We start from the raw sequence: 21,862 nt of genomic DNA, 5'->3' as shown, positions 1-21,862 counted from the left end.
CCACGTATTGTAGGTGGGTAGAGTAGGTGTAACGTTATGATAATTTATAGCAGTTTAAGAGTAATTTTTGGGGCCGGTATAACTCCAACGGATCCATAAAGGGTAGCCTAAACAAAGGTTTGCGCCTACCCATACTTGAAGACAACTCTGCGCACAGGCAAACCATACAATTTTAAATATGGAATCAATAGACACCAACCATTCTCAGACTCTTTCACCATATAAATCACTAATATTGTTGTTGCTATAACCGAAAAAACAGCCCCAGAAGAAGCCGGGGAGTTTTGCGAATGTGGCAGTCTTTTTCCGGATATGGATCTGGTACGCTGCGGTGCTAGCACCTACTTACACTGGCCAGACCTTTTCAGGACTGATAGTTTTACCTTTGGGCCGGTGGATTTTAGTCGCCTCTTACGACACGCTTATTGTTTTGCAATAACTGTTATTTGTCAAAATGTTAACAAGAACATGTAAGGCCGGCCATGTCAAAGACCTCACAGCTTTCACGAATGGACCTGAACAAAATTCGATGAAACTTAAAAAAATCGTGACATGTGAACAATGGAAAACATTGATACTGACGGTTGCACTTATCTGCATGAAAAGCCCGATCTTGGCGATTTTTCTAGACAACAACAAATGTCACAGTCGTAAGCATGTGATTAAATTGCAACCTTGTAGCTGTTGTAACAAGGAAGAAATAACCATACCGTCTTATCTAAATAATCGGTGTACGGATTATACATATACTTATGCAATAGTGCCCAACCCAAAATCGGACCGATTAAATAATTAATTATTAATTTGCCTTCAAACAGGTATTTGGGCATGGTCTGTCATTTTCTATTCTCCCTTCACAGAGCGTATCTCGTGTTTCAGGTATTTCATTCCCTAATGATTCGAGATTATGGAAAGCTTATCAAAAATATTTTCTATGATCTTGTAATCTGAGAAAATTCTTCTGCATAAACAATCAACACCAAAACCTAAGGGTTCTTATCGATTTTTACCAGTCCTTTCATTTCAATTTCTTTCTTTTTTATATTATTACTCTTTTTTACTATATTTTTATGTAAATCATAATAACACTATTATAAGTAAATGAATAAATGCAAGGCACGACAACCTCCGAAGGGATTCTTACAATTTGCGTGGTGCTCCTTTTAATGTTTCCTACAATTTGGCATGAAATGTAGGTCCCTGTTTTACACCAACTCCGAACAGCATCTGTAGGGCAGATCCAAATCACTGCTTTGTTTTTGTAAACACTTTATGTATTAGTACGTATTTGTTAATGTGTGCTATTTCAGGCTCTACATTTCCAACAAAAGAGCAGAATTTATACATCTCTTCATACTCTTGCATGTATAAAAATTGGCCATGTGCTCAGACGCTTTACCCTATTGGTGCAGTGTTTGTGTATAGTACGAACGCAAAGCACTCACGTCTTATTGAAAAAATACACTCTATGGATAGAACAAAGAGATTGGTATAGAGCAGTTAAGCCGAGCTCTGAGATAGGGCGTGTTTGAAATAAATCCTAAAAAAATTTTTTTAAATATTCTGAGATAGGGCGTTTTGAACTGGCAGCCGATATAGAGAGATATTCCACAACAGTTTATTTATGATATTACACTGGCCCAAAATTTTAAATATATTTTCAGGTAATCAAATGTAATAAAGATTATAAATTTCCTAGAAATGTTTGTATTGCGGACCATTCGGCGCCCCTTTGTGGGTAGCGGCCGAAGCCATGAGGGTTTTTGATATGACACACGCCCTAAAACTTGGTAAAAATAAGTAAAATTCGGTGTTACTTCATTCATACGAAAGGCCACACTTCATTAAGTGCAGAGATATCTTCCCAAAAAAAGTATTGTTTCTAGGAACAAGAAGTCTCTACCTGCATTGTTGAGACTAAAAATTTTGCACAGTTTTTTGTAGTTCACATTGATTCTTAACCGACCTGGAGTTCTTAAATTTCTTACTTCAAAAATCACGTTATCGACTCATCTAATTTGTCATGTTTAGTTTCATTATCTCATTTTGACAGGATATTCCTACAGCTGAAACAAAAATGGTAACAACTTTGGTTGAAAGTCTAAAAGTACGACACCAGAGGAGACCTCTCTATACCACTTATGCGCTGAGTATCTTGGAAAACGAATTGGGGAATATTCTACTACTAAGTAAAGAAAGCTTTAAGAGAGAGCTGATATTTATTTGGCGATAAAAGGTTAAGAGTTCAATGCAACGACTTGGTCCATATATCCGAAACAGACTTATTTATCGAAACAAAAACAGTCAGCATACATTATTTCAAAGCAATCAAGGAATGTGAACTCAGAACATCCACACAAAAAGCGTTGTCGTGAGTCATACAAATAATGGTGAAAAGTAATTTCCTTATTCTTTTTTTGTTGCCAATGTAAGTATTTCATGTTATTGTTGTAGTTGTTATAAGTTTGTGATTACTTTTAGTGTTTTATTACTGTTGTTAATTTTGTCTGTTGTCTGCCTGTGCGTTTGTTTGTTTGTTTATGGTTTTTGTGGCACTTTTGTTACCTGTTGTGCCGCTTGTTGCAAGGCTCGAGGCGATTGAGCTAACTGACCCACTACTGATTGATACAGATGATTGTTGATTGTGGCTGAGAGCGGATAATGGCCTTGTGACAGTAAGTTGGTTACCGAAGTGGACGAGCGTAGTAGATTGCCCGCTGCTATGAGTTGCTGTTGCTGCTGCAGTAGAAGTGCCCTGTCCGCTTGCAACGCACTGACTTTGCTTCCACGCTGCCCTGTTGACTCGCCGCGCCGACCTGTCTACATAGGACTCTGTATTAATCAATATTAAATTTGATCATAACTTAAATTTTTAAAGGGAGAAGCTACATATTGTATGCATATGTTATTCCCATTTGCGTTCTTTCCCATTTATGTATGTCGCGTAATTAAAAAAGTTTATCTCAAAGCATTCATATCAGTTTTATTTTTCTTTGAGCTTAAGGCTTATTTTTATAAATAAAACACTTGTTTTTGTGTTTAATTATTTAATTTATTCGATATTTCGACTTCAGTGTAAGGTCATCATCAGGACTGCAAGAAACAATACAAAAACACTAATAAATTTATCAAATATTAACATTTTTGACATAAGTCATTTTCACATTTAAACAGCATATAAACAACATATAAAAAATATAAATATATTTAACATAAATCATCAGCACAACTTACGTTTTAAGCAATGCTTTAAAGACTAAAATGCGAAAACAAAATAAGTTAAGGAATAGTGACGATTCAAACAAAGAGTGTGCATAAACAAATGAAGTCCCGTAATTGTAAACAACAATTTTATAAAAACGATAATACATTAAGCGGCGGAAAAACAGCATGCATTAACAGCACATTGTAAAGACACATGCCACTACCCAGATTTTGAGAACGTCACCATTTTAGAAGAGGAGAAAAATTATAATAAACGATTCACGTTAGAAATGCTACACATAGTTGACACCCCTAATAATAAACGTATGAATTTTAAGGCAGACACTGAACACTGTGCCTACACCTACCGCAACCTAATAATAAAGCACAAAAGCCACTCTTGAGCTCTCCCAACAACAACACTACACTACTGTGATCAATTTTTCTGCATGCTGTTTTTTCGCCGCTTAATGTATTATTGTTTTTATAAAATTGTTGTTTACAATTACGGGACTTCATTTGTTTATGCACACTCTTTGTTTGAATCGACGCTATTCCTTAACTTATTTTGTTTTCGCATTTTAGTCTTTAAAGCATTGCTTAAAACGTAAGTTGTGCTGATGATTTATGTTAAATATATTTGTGTTTGCCGGGTTGAGCACATATGGTCAAAAAATTAAAACACAGTTGTTGTTGTTTTCCCGACGCGTTTCAACGTTCTTTTTTCTCACGTCATCTTCTGGGGATTTCTTTAATGCTAAATATGTAAAAATAATATAGATATTAACATTTGATACTTTTTTCTAACAATATATTTATATTTTTTATATGTTGTTTATATGCTGTTTAAATGTGAAAATGACTTATGTCAAAAATGTTAATATTTGATAAATTTATTAGTGTTTTTGTATTGCTTCTTGCAGTCCTGATGATGACCTTAGACTAAGGTCGAAATATCGAATAAATTAAATAATTAAACACAAAATCAAGTGTTTTATTTTTAAAAATAAGCCTTAAGTCAAAGAAAAATAAAACTGATATATGTTTTTACCGGCCAATAAGTAACTCAATTATGATCAAAGTATTCATTATAAAAAGATTAAATTAATTGAATCTATGCGTGTCAGTTAACAAAATGTGATTTCGACAAAATAACTTACTATGAAAAATCAAAAAAATGCATCTTGCCTATGTATGAAATATGCTAATACGAAATCTGTAGTCAAAAGTTTCCAAATTTCCTAAATACTATGTACTTGTGGGTGATATCAGCTATCAAAAGCATTCGATTTCGGAATATAAAATAATAAGCTTCTTGGGATATGTAAGGTCAAAGGTAACAAAAGTATAATTTAGTTCGAAGTTCTACAATTCTGTCCATCTATTTTGAAAGTATGCCATACCAGAAAAGAGACTGTCTATCTTATAAATAAAAACCGGTGTTCATGTGTAAGTGACTTATAGGCTTTCAAAGTACTAAAGCAATCTTCAGGATGTGCGAGGGGAGTGGGAGTGTGTGTGGGTGTAGCACTTTTAGTGGAAATGGGATTCGTAGTGGAAGTGGAAGTAAGAATATGGCACCAGCACAGGAAGGAAGAATGGAAGATAGTGAAGAAGAGGTCTTAGAGTCTAGCCAAACAGTTTTCTTAAATCGAAGATAAAAAATTTTGTCCCCTTCGTATCGAAAAAAATTTTGTGTGCGCAGGTTTCGATATTGGACGTCAACGTCTTAAAAGCAAGGGCTCAAGGGGAAATATTCTACGAATTATTCTACCTCTTTAAAAAATGTTAGAAGTGATACATACGAACCAATATATGTACCGAAATGCACAGTGCGAAATTTGCTTTACTTTCTTAAGCGCTCAAGAACCGAACGTTCACTTCAGAGAGGTGCTTCGCATGAGTTTACGAAATTATTACTCGTCAGTTTTGCTTCGACTTAGTTCTTTCAACCCAATTGCCTTGTCGAGTTATAAAATATTTTTACATTAGGTCACTTTCGTGGGTGGCAGCCTATTTTCGATACTAAAGTGGGTATTCTTGAATTAACTTTCTACTCTTTTCTCTTCTCTCTAGTTCTTATTCTTTTCCAGCCCTTATTCCCAGTTCCAGTTACAGTCCCAGCCCAAGTCCAAGTACCGTTCTCGAGTTTTGCACTTAGCAACACATTCAGCGACTCATTTTCATATTATAGATAACATATTTCTTCCAACCAAGCAACGGAAGAGTAAATTAGTCTTTTTATTTCGCAAGTATTAGGTGTTTGTCTCTAATAACGTAGTTCTCTGAACTCGAGCTCACAAATAAGTTGATAGCTTATGTAAAGATGAGGTGCAGGCCCTTTTAAGTTTCGTATGCAGTATGCCAATTGTTACAGCTTTACTATGTATATGAAGTTCAGACGAGAAAAGGAGACATGTAATGGCAGATCGAAATGCAAAATTTAGCCAGGTCTGTCACCTTCTGCAATGAATATCTCATAAGGAAAGTGGTTATTGCATATGCTCGGCTGGTCAGTTGTCCTTAATTCTTGAAGGCGTCGTTTTCTAATATGTCCCACGAAGGCTACCGGCAGTGAATGGAGACTTTTATTTGCGTTTTTTTTTTACTTTGGAGGCAGATTCGAATGTATGTGTATCAAATCAGATGCTATTATTGACAAGTCAGCCGGTGGGGGATTAGATCTGTAAATGTTAATCTTTCCAGAAAGTATCAATTTTTATTGGAATAACCAACAATCAGTTCATAGTATAGACATTTTTCACCCAAGCAACTGCATTTTTCTGGCATAGCCGAAAAACTCATAGTTTTCCCGGCATACGACATTTTTTTTTTTATTATTTTAACTTTTTGCATGATATATGTAAGTACACGAGGTAAATTCACTCTGTGACGTAGGCAGACATCTTAACCGTTTGACTTTAGTTGTCATGATGACATATCATGCTACCAGAGTGAATACGAACACATTAATATTGGTTCGTAAAATGACGCCCGTTTCAGAACACTAGATTAATTAAAAACAAGTAAGGACGGGGCTGTATTCGGCTGTGCCGAAGACTTCATACCGTTCATGAGTAGAGCTGAACAATAATCTTATCTCGTTAGTAATCTCCAAATAATCGGATGTAAAAGATAAGAAATATATAGTGAACCTAAACGATTTTTAAGATTAATTTAAAATAAAAAATGGCAAAAACCCCTTATCTGAACGATCGGTTGTATGGGCTATATATGTATATATATAGCTCCGATCGAAATTATTTTTACAGGATACTACTATGATATATTAGAATATATATCACCAAGTTTCACGTTTTTATTTTGGAAACTAAGGGAGAAATAGCCAAAAATCTTTCTATCTGAAAGATCGGTTGTATGGGATATATACTATATATAGTTCCGATCAAAGTGATTTTTTCAGAAAATCTTCTATGATATATTAAAATATATATCACCGAGTTTCACGTTTATACTTTCTAAATTAAGGGAGAAATGCCCAAAAATCTTTCTATCTGAACGATCGGTTGCATGGGATATATACTATATATAGTTCCGATCAAAGTGATTTTTTCAGGAAATCTTCTATGATATATTAGATCAAATATCACCAAGTTAAACGTTTGTATATTGGAAATTAAAGCAGAAATGGCTAAAAATCTTCTATCTGAACGATCGGTTGTATGGGATATATATTACATAAAGCTCCGATCGAAATTATTTTTTTATGAAGTTTAACGTTTTTATATTGGAAATTAAGAGAGAAATTGCCAAAAATCTTTCTATCTGAACGATCGGTTGTATGGGATATATACTATATATAGCTCCGATCAAAGTGATTTTTTCAGGAAATCTTCTATGACATATTAGAATAAATATCACCAAGTTAAACGTTTTTATATTGGAAATTAAGAGAGAAATTGCCAAAAATCTTTTTATCTGAACGATCGGTTGTATGGAATATATATAATATATATAGCTCCGATCAAAGTGATTTTTTCAGAAAATCTTCTATGATATATTAAAATATATAAAAAAGTATTGTTTCTAGGAACAAAAAGTCTCTACCTGCATTGTTTAGACTAAAAATTTGGCACAGTTTTTTGTAGTTCACATTGATTCTTAACCGACCTGGAGTTCTTAAATTTCTTACTTCAAAAATCACGTTATCGACTCATCTAATTTGTCGTGTTTAGTTTCATTATCTCATTTTGACAGGATACTCCTACAGCTGAAACAAAAATGGTAACAACTTTGGTTGAAAGTCTAAAAGTACGACACCAATTCCGAGTTTCACGTTTATACTTTCTAAATTAAGGGAGAAATGCCCAAAAATCTTTCTATCTGAACGATCGGTTGCATGGGATATATACTATATATAGCTCCGATCAAAGTGATTTTTTCAGTATATCTTCTATGATATATTAGAATATATATCACCGAGTTTCACGTTTATACTTTCTAAATTGCGGCAGGAATGACCAAAATCGTCTTATCTGAACGATCGGTTGTATGGGAGATATATGTTATAGTAGTCCGATCCTACCAGATCCGACAAATGTGTAATATAATACAAAAATACATCCTTGTGCCAAATTTCATTGAGATATCTCAAAGTTTGAGGGACTAGTTTGCGTTCAAACAGACAGACGGACATGGCTATATCAACTCAGTTCGTCGCCCTGATCAATTCGGTATACTTAATGGTGAGTCTATCTTCTATATTTCTCAACGTTACAAACATCGGACCAAAGTTAATATACCATTTCATGTTCATGAAAGGTATAAAAACGAGAGCCCAAGGAAACTTGCAGTTTCAAAGAGGTTGAACCAAAGAAAGGGTGTTAGAGGCGTTGGTTCCACATTGAAAAGAAGTTCGGTTCATGTGAGAACATATCGCATGCAGGACATACATTACGTATGGTGTTGGTTCTGGATAAGAAAGAGTTTAACCTATTACAGTATCCAGATCAAAGTTGTGCCAGAGTGACATTCGTCTCTATGGGAAGTCTACTTTCCTCTACTGCGAAATCCTGGTATTTCATATTGAGAACGGGTTTTACCGAGTATTCATCGGCATATTAGTTTGCGCACTCTTTGTAAATGACTCTGATGGCCTTTTATGCTATATTGGTTCAAACACCTGCATTCTTGAATGCCATATTTACAGTACTTATGGTGATGATTCCTTATGCTACTGGGAGGCATTCCTTTTCAATCAGATGTATTTAGGGATGTCCGGTCTCTGAATATTTAACAGAAATTGTTTGTTCTGCAATTAACTTCTCTCCTTTATGGAGAATATCTCCACCTCACTGTGTATATGATGTTTCTGCGCCATAAGTAAGAAGACATCCCGTGGCAGTTCTGAGTGCGGTGTTTTGGCAGTTTTCTCATGTGTGTTTCTTTTAGGCTCGTTTTAGGACCGTTTCCTTGTCTTCGCTTGGATTCTTGGTTCAATCTGAATTTATTTGTTTATTAATGGCATTCAGCGATGTGGCGGTGCATTGCTGATGCTTGGCAACCTGCAGAATCGCAATGATATAATGGAGCAGGACGCCTTTCTTGTTTTTTGCACTTTGAAAAAGTAAAGCTCGCAATACATTTTTTTAAATTCCCATTTTTCAATTTCACCCGTATGGAAAGATTAGCCATAATGTATACAACTAATTGGACTTCAAACAATTTCTATTTGCGTCAAAAATTTCCAAATAAATTTACCTTGAAATTCTTATACCATGACTTTTTCAACACAATGATATTATTAAACTTTAGAAAAACACTTCAAAAACTGTGTGGGTAGTATGGTGGAAAACAGCTGTAAGTGATTTTTTCAGTTATGCCGGGAATCAAGGCCGTAGAGATAAAATCCGGGCCCGGGACTAAACAATTTACGGTCCCCCTATAAAAAATCCATAATACATTTGATTAACTTGAATTAATGACGTCTCATTCATGAATCATTATTGATGGATTACATCAAAAAAATGCCATATCAACTAAATGATTTTTGGACTAAGAGCTGCCAATAAAATTAAAACAGAATATTTACTATTTATACTATTTTATTGTAACGTAGAAATAAAATTCTCTTCTAACAGCCACATATTGTTTCAAATAATCTGTTCTAGTTATTTGGTAAAATTTTAAGGCATTTCTGATAAATTCAATGATGATTATAAATTTTAATTATTCAATATAGAAGGTTCGGATATCAAAGAGCGGCTTAACTTGCTTTTTTCGCTGCAAAATTTTTATAGTATTATCAAAATTTAACTGTCTTACCAAAACGGATTCTACACAAGACGTAGCAAGTCCTGAAACTCGCTCTTGAGATGAACACGATCTATGAAAGTTTTTGATTCTTGAAAGGACGCTGAAGGAACGTTCTGCACTAGCTACAGGGACAGGTATAGATAGTGCAAAAGATACGTAAAGCAACACCAATGTTGGGTAAAATCGTATACAGATTTTGAACATACAGACCTTTATCAAAATTTGCTTCGTAAATGTATCTCAAGTGAATTATTTCATATTCTAAGCTTTGAGAAATGTCCGACTTGTATTTTTTCGGCAAATTTTGCTGCGATCTCCCGAACCTGTCATCCATGTCTTCAAATTGCCAAAAAAAGGAAAACGTCTCGCTCAAATTTCTCATAGCTGCAAATCGTTCAGTAATGCCAGTGATTACCGCATCGACGATCATCAGGAATGTATTGTTTTTAAAATCAGACTGTGAATCATCCGTAATCATCTTATTTCTTTTGGGTTTTCTCTTTCGAATGTCCGGAAACTTTGGCGAGATGTTCAATTGAATAGCAACTGTTTTGTATTCGTTTAAAATTGTTTCCCACTGGTTCCTGATCAACTTCAAATCAGCTAAAAAGGCATCTATATGTCGGACCTCAAATCTATGGTGGCGTCTCTAGCTTGGAGGACCCACGTTTCTTTCATTAATGGTAGTCAGTATTTTGAACCAAATTGAAGACAGCAAGATACATTCGAAATTGTTGATGTACTTGAAAATGCCAGTAACATCGCCGTAAGCTTGCGCAGTCAAATTTGGCTTTTGGCTGAAAGACTATGAAGAGAGCTCGGTACATTTTTTTTTGAGGATGTTCCACCGTTGTGGAGTGCTGCTGAAAATAGTAAAACATTTTTGTACAACTCCGAGGAAAGTAACTGCAGCCGTACAACATTCTGCAGCATCAACACCACATAAATTGAGACTGTGGGTTGCACAAGGCGATTAATCGGCATTCGAGTTTTTTGTCGAGAATGTGACGTAGTCCTCCGTTGTAAGCTCCTTTCATATTGGCGCCGTTATCGTACCCGTGTGCACGACAATCTTTCAATGGGATTTCATGTTTACCTAGAGTGTGGCAAATTAGATCAGCGATTTCCTGACCAGACAATTCACGAAAGCCAAAAACCATTCTTGAATTGTAAATTTTGTTGCTTTTAAAGTATTGGTGCTTAACAGACCAAATGGTAGGCAACAAAAAGCACTGCTACTGGCACTCCACACTAACCAGTCACGCTCTTCTTTCTCTCCATTTGGCAAGATTCTGTTTAACAACGAGGTAGGAAATGCCTCATCATGACAATCACGTGGAAAAATAACAGGGTATTTTTGATGACCTCGACGAATTATTTCGTTGACTTCTTCAGATCGCAAAAACTCATTATTCACGGTACCGATGTCGAAGTCGTTTAAATAATCTGAACTTTGATACAGAGTTGGTGGTATTGTTGGAAGACTTTTTGAAGATGAACTTTCATCAGTATCACCACGAAAACTTTACGATTTCGGATTCATGTAAACATACATTTTTGTTTGATGTTTTTATTGTCTCCTCAGGCCCAGGCAAAAAATCATTATCAATATTCGTTGCTTTTGAAATTCGGCTTAAAATTTGCACATGGAACAACTAAAGACTCTCCTGATTTACAAAAAAAAATGTCTTAGTACCTCTATATCGCGGACCCCCTGAGAAACCCCGGACCCGGGGGAATCCCCCCATTGCCCCCCCCCCCCCCCCCCACCCCTCTCGTCGGGCATGCCGGGAATTATACATGAACTGATGCGGGTATTTACTTAAAACAGTCTTTTATGACCTTTGACCTTTGATATCTTAAGTTGTCAACTCGAAACTTAGAATATCAGAATTAAGACTAATACGAGCTTCCAGCTTAATATTTCCCACTACGAGATTGAGTCGCATCTTGGGCTTAAAAAATGGATGAATATTGAGTTTGCGCAATGGAGTGATTTAATGTAACTGGTATTTGCTTTTTAATTAGAAACAAATTTCAATGGTCTACAGACCATTATCAATGCATTAAAAAAATGTTAGTTACAAATCTTTCTTGACTTACAGAGTGCCTCTAATAATTTGATTGAAACTCATTAAGAAAAAAGCACTGATGAGGCAAAACTAAGTAGCATGATTAGGATTTATAACCTCCTAATAATCATCATGTAATTACGTTACCTGAAACAGCGCCGGGCATGTTGCCCATACTGGCGGCTCCCGATAAAGCACCTCCCGCACCAACCATGCTACCCATGAGCCCGGTAGCACTACCCAATCCACCACCAGGCATCTGATGATGTTGAGCTTGCGGCTGCGGCCAAATCTGCAAAAGGTATTTTAGCACTGCAATAGGCTGCGCATGATCAATATCTGATCCTGTTTGAGCGTTAGCGGCATGAAGCATTAGCGGAGGTCCCATAACGGTGGCTAGAGCCTGAGCTGACATCTTATTGCGTTCAGAATTCGATACGACGAGAGACAAATGATCGAGCAGGAATACCAAGGTTGCCTGTAAATATACCGAAATGGATTCTCATATGTAAATCAAATCAAATTTTGTTCAAGTTCATCTTACCCTATTTGCCCGAGGCAAGCAATCGAGTATGCTAAGCATTAGTTTTGCATTACCCTCAGGATCTTCAGGCAGACAAACCGCTGAAGCAAGATCACGAGAAAGGGAAGTTAATATTGAAATTTACAGAAATAAACGTTGACTGTGTTATCTTACCCAAAGCATCAACGGTCATCTGGAAGAGGCAGCGCGTAAACAGCGGCTCTGGTAGTTCTCTAAGATAGTCCTTCAGCACGCCGGTTATAACATTAATATCAGGAACATGTTCAGGGCTCAATTCCACGGCTCGGCTATTACGCTCAAATGCCTCTCGTAATAAACGCTTTTTGGTCGCAGAACCACATAAACGATACAGACCAATGATATCCAATCCGCGTCGCTCAACCTCTTCCACGCAACGTCGCAACACAATTGGCACAGGAGCACTACCAGGAGCACCTTTAGATTCACGATTAACCACAGTCTCCAAATCGGCACCGAACAATATCGGATATCCAGTTCTTAAGCTGGGTAGACCACGACGTCGGTATAATGTGATGGGATCGGTGTGCCGCATTCTAATGTAAATTGTACCACGAGGTTCTACTTTTAACGCCAGCTGATGTAAGGGAGATTGTCGTAAAATGGATAACGATATAGCGCCGCGATAGCACAATTTGTGTCGATGTTGCGGATCCCATGAATATACCAATACATCTAGTTGTTTATTTCCTACCAAGTCCAACTCGAAAGACTCATCCCAGTCAAATTGAAGATCACCGGAACGCACAACTGTACGTGCTTTATGGACACGATCACATTCGATTACACAATATAAATCACGAGTTGCTGTTTGTGCGGCATGATGTGGGCCACCGACGTGCTGTGCGCTTAATTCGGGTGTGGAGCGTAGGCCACGGCCAGCCAGCAAATGGATCCATAGCATGCCCGAAATACCTCCAATATCCACTATCGGTTTGTCGAGTTTATATTTGGCGAACTCCGCCGGATTAATATCAATTTGTCTGTGCGTTCTGGGCAATGTGGCGCTGGGCGTAGGCGCTGGGCTTTGATGTCCACCAGTGCTCATAATGCTACCACTAGGGCTAGCAGGGCCTGCAGAGAGCTCCAGCAACTGTCTCATGCGTCTTATGCTTGGCGATCGTATCGATGATGGCCCACCTATGTGCTGTGATGACATCGAACGAACTGGGAGTGCTGAAATTGGTCTCGGTATGCCAAGGTGGCGATCCAGTGTGCCGATTCCAAGTAAACCTGCTCGACTAGAGTAAATGCTTTCGGTCTGATGTAATATAGAAAAAAAAAAAACAATATAGTACATTAAAATATACCCTCACTAGGGTAGGCACCTTGTCGTTGGTGTGAGGGCTTAGCCGAACTCCATAGCGCCCGACTATGAGGCGGAGCTGTTTAGGACTGACATCTACGCCGTTTCGCCTCATAGGAGGGCGGCGGGATGTCGGTGACCAAGAACTGCCAACCCCCTAATCCAGGGTGTTATGCGGACCGTGCCTATTGGACGATTTGCAGCCAGGGGATAAATTCGGCTGTATTCGAACGGAGCCTTCCCGATACCGGGCCATCTCGGGAAGTATTTATGGCCTTACCGCAGTAAGGGGCGCTGCTGTGGCGGACGGTTCTTTCCCCGTATATAATACTGGACCGCTGAGCCCGCCTTGTCGGGCAGGTGGTCGTACGACCAAGATGAACAACTCATTACCTGAATGTAATAAGGAGGATGTAAAGAGGAGGACTGAGTCGCAATCCAAGGACGACAAATACGAATTAAGCGATGCGTCGGACTCGGGGAGCGAGAGTAGTGCTGATTCAATGAACTCCGTGTTGGAGAAGCACACAAATGAAAACGGAGTAGAAGAGTGGAGAAGGGTACGGAGCAGAGGAAGTAAAAGAGCTCTCTCGCAGTACCGTGCAGCACTAAGAATTGTACAACGCTTGGGAGCAGTGGCCGACCCAACAGAAGTGGAGATCGAGCGCTTGGAATGGGCCCATGAAGCGATAGAAGTAGGTCGAAGGCAGTTCAAAAGGTTTGCTGCGAGAAACCCTCGGTTCTGCAACCGGTACGAGGAGGAAGAAGCGTCGAATGGCAGAATGAAGAGGCAACGTTCGGCAGAAGGCGACAAGCCTGCTTTCAAGAGGCAGAAAGGACCCAGTCCTAGAGCCGCGAGGCAGGGCAGTCGCATAGACAAGACAAGTAGGCCCAAAGCTGTAAGACAGATGGGTTCCAATAGCGAGGTAGCAACTACCTCGAAAGCTGCCAGTCAGAGGGAAGTTCCAACTACGGAAGTAGGAGATAAGCCAAAGGGAGATAACGCTAAGACTCCGGCTTTCTCGGAGGCGCTAAAGGGAGTTAACGCGAAGACTCCGGTGTTCTCGGAGGTTCCAAAGGGAGATAACACTAAGACTCCTGCTTTTTCCGAGAAGATGAGTGATGTGGCAAAGCAGTCACTGACTGTGGCGCTGGTTGATCGAGGCAGTCCGTTCGGACAAATGACTACTGAAAGGTGGAGATCTGTGGAAAGGGAGCGTATTAGCTTAATGCTTAAGATGATGCGGGAACAACCAAGTAAGCCCCTTCCAACCTTTCGGGGGGATGGTATAATGGTGTGAAGATGATAGCGTGCGACAACATCGCGAGCTTGCGGTGGCTGGAGGAAGTCGTTCCAAACCTCCAAAGGCAAGGCACGAACGCGCGGTTTGAGGTGGTGGATAAAGCGCAAATACCCACGGTACCAAAAGTTAAGGTATGGATACCATGCGTGATGAAGTCGGAGGATACACTGCGACTTCTGCAGAATCAGAATCCGAACATACCGAAACAGGATTGGAAGATACTTACTGTATCTCGGCCTACCGAGGATGCTCAGTTCTATATCTTCCAAATAAACAAGCAGGCGGAGGATATTTTGTACACGCAGCTTGGTAAAATGTCCTTTGGCACTGGCAAAATTTACATGCGACTCAGGAAAAGAAGTCCCGAGGATAAAAACCCTAAAACGCTAGAGGTGGGCGAAGTCGAAAAGGACCTGAAAAGCCTAAGGGAAAAAGACAGGTGGAGGTCCCCGACGTCACCACGAACGTGCTAGAAGAGGACCAACCGCTAAATGGTGCTGTGACTCGCACAGAGGAACACCCTGCACAACAGTCACGAGAGGCTGAAGGGGGCCTCGAATAATCTAAACCAAAAGGGCAAGGGGAGGACGACGACGTCAAGACGAAGGTGCTGGAGGGGGACAAACAGCCCAATGGTGCTGCGAGTCCTACAGATAAACCTCCAACACAGTAAAGTGGCGTCGAGCGAACTCCTCCTAACCCTTGAAGAGGGTTCGTGGCGCTGATCCAGGAGCCGTGGCTCTCATCGGGAGGAAAGGTTTCTGGACTTAGCGCGCGCGGGTTTGGCGTTTACTACGCGCAAACGGAAGGATGGGTGCGAGCTGTAGTAATGGTAAGGAAACAGCTGCATTCATATATGCTGCCTAATTACACCACTGATGATCTCGTAGCAGTGGCCGTTGAGCAAAAGAATAAGCAGGCATTTATCCTGGCGTCCTGCTACATGTCCTATGCTGCGGAGGTCCCACCGATGGAGTGCAAAAGGCTAGTACAGGAGGAAGGGCGCAAAGGGCGGTTGGTCATAGGCGCAGATTCAAATGCGCACCACAATGCTTGGGGAAGAGAAGATACGAACGAGAGAGGCGAATCTCTGTTTTGTTGCATCCTGCAAACCAATTTGCCGATAGCCAACAGGGGAAATGTCCCTACATACATTGGTTCAACATCCAGAAATGTTCTGGATATTACATTGAGCTCCGAGCGTGATATATCAAGGTATGATTGGATGGTTCTTGATAGACCATCCTTCTCCGACCATGCGTATATCAGCTTCAACATCCCCCTAAAGAGGGTAGAGAAGGGAGGAACCTTTAGAAACCCCAGGTCAACGAACTGGACTAAATTTCAGAAACATGTAGAAACAAAACTGGGACAACCCAAAGAGGTTGCTAATGTAGAGGAACTGGAGGAGTCGAATGAATTCCTAACAAGGACGCTTATGACTGCGTATAACAAAGCTTGCCCTCTAAGAAGATTCAGAGGAAAAGCAAAGCCGCCATGGTGGAGCAATGACCTGAGTCTTCTAAGAAGACAGGTAAAAGAAATGTTTAAGCTCGCAAAGACCGCGGAAAGCGAAGCGTGTCGGGACGAGTACAGGGATCTACTGAGGATCTACAAGCGCGAAATTACCAGGGCGAAGAGAAACTCATGGAAAAGTTTCTGTACGGACATAGAGTGCTCCAGCGAAACAGCATGGTTGAAAAAAGTCCTAGCAAAGGGAAACATAGTCCAGGGACTAATAAGGAAAAAGAACGGGGAATGGTCACGTAATAGTGAGGAATCCCTTGAGGTGCTTCTCGATACACATTTCCCATCGGGAGACGGTTTAGAGGAGCCAGCAGTCATCACTCACACTTCGATCATGGAGCTAGTAGTGCCGGGCTTGGTGACCGATACCAAGATCGAGTGGGCAGTGAAGACATTTTCTAAGTTTAAATCGCCGGGCCCAGATGGTATATTCCCGGCCATGCTACAAGTCTCAAGTAGGGCGGTCGTGGAATGGCTTAAAATAATATTCGATGGGTGCATACGACTGAATCATGTACCGCACTCTTGGAGAACTGCTCGTGTAGCTTTTCTACCAAAGGCGGGGAAGATCGGTCACATGTATTCCAAAGACTATAGACCCATTAGCTTAACATCATTTCTGCTCAAAACCTTTGAGAGGCTGATAGATGTGTACATAACGTCCAACGTGGATGAAAAGCTGCTCTCCACAACACAGCATGCGTCCACCAAAGGCAAGTCTGTAGACACCGCATTGCATAGGGTGGTAATAAGCATAGAGAAATCCCTGGAATATAAGAAATATGCTCTATGAGTCTTCTTGGACATTGCCGAGGCTTTCAATAATGTTGCAAAATGGACGATTATGGATGGTCTTAATTACATTAAAGTACATCCTGCCTTAATCAGATGGATCGGCTGCATGTTAAAATGCAGGAAGATTACATAACAATGGGGATTGTACGAGGCCACGAAATCAGTGGACAGGGACACGCCGCAGGAGGGAGGGGTGCTATCACCTCTGCTGTGGACGCTGGTCATCAACCAACTGCTCAGGCGATTCGATGAGGGACCCGTAAAACTTACGGCTTACGCAAATGACGTTGAAATTGTCATAAGTGGAAAGTGCCTTCCAACGATTAGTTCTTCGATGGATCCAGCGCTTCGGGATATTCATACCTGGGCATCTAATGTCGGGCTGAAAGCCAATGCGGAGAAGACGGATATGGTCTTGTTTACAAAGAGGTACAAGGTCCCAAATTGGACCAGGCCTAAGTTAGGAGGGGTGACCTTACAGGAAAAACCTTGCACAAAATATTTAGGAATCATCCTAGACAGTAAGCTGTCATGGAAGCTCAACGTGGAGGAGAGGGTCAACAAGGCTTCAACGGCACTCTATGCATGTAAAAGAATGCTGGGGTGTACGCGGGGCTTATCGCCCTCTCTCTCTCATTGGATTTTTACAGCGATTGTAAGCCCTATTCTATACTATGGAGTTCTTGTTTGGTGGAAAGCGACACAAAAAACAACATACCTCAAAAAATTAGAGGAGGTATGCAGACTATCGATGCTTAGCATTACGGGAGCCCTGAAAACAACCCCGACGGCTGCACTGTATGCCATTTTTCACATCCCACCTGTAGACCTGGTAGCAAAGAACAAAGCGTTAACGACCGCAACCAGGCTCGGTGCTTCGGGGCAGCTTGAGCGCCGACCATATGGCCATATTAGTATAGCGTCATCAACCACAAGACGAACAGACTACATGATTCCCTATCTGCGCTTCATGGGAGATCTTAAGGCCACAATAGAGGTGGACGGTTAGCGCAAGGGTGCGCAAATGGCGGACGAGGCGATACATGTGTACACCGATGGTTCCAAAGTAGTGGAAGGAGTAGGGTCTGCGGTATACTGCGCTGATCCGGAAATAAGCAGATCCTACAGGCTGCCGGATTACTGTGGCGTTTTCCAAGCGGAAATATTAGCCGTAACCAAAGCAGTAGAAACCCTGGAAGAGAATAGCTTAAGCTGTAACCGTGTTAACTTTTATATTGACAGTCAAGCAGCAATTAAGGCAATAATCTCGCATAGCACAGCATCTAAATGCGTGTTAGAGTGTAAGCAGTCTCTGGAGAGAATCGGGACAGGGAGAAGCATACATCTGTATTGGGTCCCAGGGCATATGGGAATAGATGGGAATGAAAAAGCGGACGAACTAGCTAAAAAGGGAGCATCCCTTGAAGCTTGCTCCGTAGATGTCCCAATTAGATTGGGCGAGATTAAGCGAAGGCGAGAGGTGCACATGATCGACCAAGCGGGAAAGGCGTGGGTTGAAGCGCGGGGCTGTAAAGTGTCGAAGATTATGTGTAGGTCTTACAACCTTAGACTAACACAGTTGCTCCTATCATTAAAAAGAGAGGACTGTAGACTCATGACGGGTATTCTGACTGGACACTGCCTTCTGGCGTCACATGCCTTTAAACTAGGCTTGGTCAGTGATAGCAGATGTAGGAAGTGCGGGTTGCAGGAGGAAACGATCGAGCACGTTCTGTACTCGTGCCCTGCACTTGCCAGGCTAAGACTCCAGCTATTAGGAGTGATACAGCTGTCAGATCTAGAAGCAGCAAGTGGCTTAAGTCCTAGGAAGCTTATAGTATTTGCCAAGAGGACGGAGTTATTTTATAACATAGGTCCTGGTTTTTGATAGGGTTTTTCAGTTTGGTCGTTAAAGCAAACTTCTGGTAACACTACGGACTCAATCAGTCTATGTGAGGTCCTCATGGACCGGCCAGTTCAACGTACCTACCTACATTAAAATATAAAAGCGAGGAGATCTACTTACATTTCTTAGCGCATCATGTATGTTTTCCGCACTGCATGAAAATCGATGTGAACGGGGCTGACTAAAAAGATCACGCGTCATACGCATCTGCTCCGCTATGGCCGAACTGCTAGGTGCCCGTCTCAACCACGCTCGATATTCATCCGATGTAAAAATAGAAGGACTAGCTGTTAATCGTGATCTTAGATCACGATCACGACGAGCATTGTATTCCGGTGCCGATATGTTACCATCATTCTCATCCATAATACGATCGCCGATACGTGAGCGAATACCTTGTAGACGTACACCCGGACGTTCACGTGGCAGTGAATTAAACTTCGTCATATCTGGCCCAATTCCCAGTAATCCGGCTCCACCTACACCAGCCGTACTGGTACCGCGTGGCATACTTCCAACTGCTGGACGATTATAATAATAATAGCTTGGGCGCGGTCCAACAGTAGCCTCAGTATCGCTAGAATAATCGAGATTTGGTCGGGAGCGGCGAGAAAGCGATTGAGCTCCTATATTGGGTGGTGCATACTTCGACGATTGCCGCGATGGCGGTTCATAGCGACCATAACGACCCAAAGTGCCACCGACTGCAATTGGTGCCGCACCAGTACCTGGCTTCAGACTGGACCGCAGTAAGGAATGACGACCCAAAGAGTTGGAATAATCTGCATATTCAACACGTGGTAAATGTTGATCCGAACCCGAACGTGGAAATCGTGCATGTTGTTGCGCTAAACCAACGCCTGTGCCAGTAGACATACGTCGCGAAGGCCCACTAGGGTAAAATGAATGAACTTTCTCTGCTAAACTCTCCAATGTACCAGCATTTTGGTAGTATGCATGCGAAGGAGCAAAAGCATGTCCCTTAGGCTGTTCTGTTATAACCGATGGAGGTGGCGGTGGTTTATAGCCCCAACTAGGTGGCTCGTTCATCGAACTCACGCCGGCACGTGTATTGTAATACATATCTAACTGCTCAGATTGCGGGCTGTAGTTGTTGAGACCCAAGCCAAGACGGGAACGAGATTCTGTCATCTCACGGCCATCTCCTGGAACAATAGATAACAGAAAAGTGAAGGTTAGTAAAATATTTCCGTCGATGATTTCAAAATACCTGTACGTCTTTCGCGTGATGATCGGGATCTTGGCATACGATCTGTCTCATCTAAGTCTTCATCTCTGAGATCGCGTTTAATAACCACAACCGGCGGAGGCTTTTGCTCGGGTCTCGATAAGGTTGGTGGTGCAGGAGAGCTGGCACTGCGGCTTTCACGTCTTTGTCGAATGGCTAACACCAAACGCCGGGGAATTGACATAATAATCACTACATCATCCAGTGACATATGGGTTACATCAACCAAGTTAACGGCCAAAATTTCATCGCCCACCTAAGAAAATAAAGTAGTATGTTATACAATTTCTTATAACTTTATAAATATGTTAACGAACTCTCAAGCAACCACTATTATAAACAGCAGATTCTAAGGCGATTCTCGAGATGAACACACCATCAGTACGATCGGCTCCATTTCCCTCACGTATGTATAAGCCCAACGTTTGACCGGGACGCTTAACTATCTCAACAAGCTGTAAATGAAAACAGAATTACGTATTAAGTTTGCGCCACATGTAGATTTGCTGAATCTGCAGACCTGTACTGTGTGTCGAGCATCGCCTTTAGACATCAATTTGTGAGCTGCCTCCACGGCTTGTTTACCACCGATACATCGTGGCTCAAGAATACGAACAATCATTTCACCTCTTCTCTCGACCGCCTGGAAAAATTCATTATTTTTATAGAAAAGGTAAAAAACGATATAGTTTAGAAATGGTGACTTATTGAAAAATACATCGAGCTTATGCATAAAAAAGAGTATTTGCTCAGACTCGATTTGTTCTTGATTTTTCTTTAGAACAGAATAACATCCTGGTTTAGAAGTCAGCCTCGAGAGCACGAGCAGAATTTATTGGTGACATTTTATCTGTCCCACGATCCACAGGCTTCATTACCACCCATTATACTCAGAGAGTTCTTCAGGAAAACAAACCTGAGGAACGCAGTTCGAGGTGAATCACTATAGCTTTTTAATACCTGAGTTACGCCCGGATCCTATGTATTGTGACGAATATTAGCAACACTAAGGGATACTATTATCTCTAAGCCGATACTAAGCAGTGACTCGTATGCACATCAACAAATCAATCATTATTTCTACCCATATGTCCATACGAGCAGCGGAGAGTAACGCACAAACACATGCATATGTATGAGATTCTCCCAATAGTATGCAACCATTTGTGTAAGTATCACTCACATATACACGTGCATGGGCTATGAGAGAAGCTATAAAATCGTGCATCTGTAGTTATAGCTGATAACTAACTAGTAAATTCTAGAAATAGAAGCGCCTAGATATATGTCAACGAGGAAACCAAACAGTATAAAAAGCAGCAACAGTTGAGGCACGAAAATCAGTTTGATTTAAGCAAGCTATCAGTTGCGAAGTATAAGTGTTATTGTGAAGTACTCTATTAAAAGCCATTTTGCATTATCGAATATTGGAGTTATTTATTCAACAGTTTAGTGATTCGAACGTTAGCAGAAGGTTGCAAATAAGCGGAATTTCAGTAAATTCGTTACATTTTAAACAAAATATTACGAAGATAAACTGGGATTATTACAAGAAGCTTATTGAGAAGAGTTAAACTGGAATGGTGATGCGCCAATCAATCGATCAATTTATGTAGTGAGATTGAATCTACATCAGCAGCCTCCTGCTTGAGAACGGTGCT

General features: G+C 40.7%; 1 protein-coding gene across 6 annotated transcripts in view; it reads right to left on the bottom strand.

The window, feature by feature from the left end:
• Positions 1–21,862, bottom strand: part of RhoGAP100F (Rho GTPase activating protein at 100F) — a 154,376-nt gene that overhangs the window by 13,113 nt on the left and 119,401 nt on the right. For 2 of the 6 annotated variants that reach the window (XM_067760365.1, XM_067760366.1), the window contains exons 3-10: positions 20,722–20,844; positions 20,519–20,656; positions 20,184–20,457; positions 19,073–20,118; positions 12,250–13,375; positions 12,097–12,176; positions 11,700–12,030; positions 2,566–2,816 (exon numbers count right to left, since the gene is read on the bottom strand). In XM_067760365.1, the coding sequence (XP_067616466.1) occupies positions 2,566–2,816; positions 11,700–12,030; positions 12,097–12,176; positions 12,250–13,375; positions 19,073–20,118; positions 20,184–20,457; positions 20,519–20,656; positions 20,722–20,844 (3,369 nt within the window). Of the gene's footprint in view, positions 1–2,565; positions 2,821–11,699; positions 12,031–12,096; positions 12,177–12,249; positions 13,376–19,072; positions 20,119–20,183; positions 20,458–20,518; positions 20,657–20,721; positions 20,845–21,862 lie in introns of all 6 variants that reach the window. The other 4 variants (XR_010948825.1, XR_010948826.1, XM_067760367.1 and 1 more) reach the window with 4 other exon arrangements.

The sequence above is a fragment of the Eurosta solidaginis genome, chromosome 1 (genome assembly GCF_040869045.1).
Source record: "Eurosta solidaginis isolate ZX-2024a chromosome 1, ASM4086904v1, whole genome shotgun sequence".
In the NCBI taxonomy this organism is placed as follows: Eukaryota; Metazoa; Arthropoda; class Insecta; order Diptera; family Tephritidae; genus Eurosta; species Eurosta solidaginis.
The sequence above is the reverse complement of the archived record's forward strand: the minus strand, read 5'-3'. Positions and strand labels throughout refer to the sequence as shown.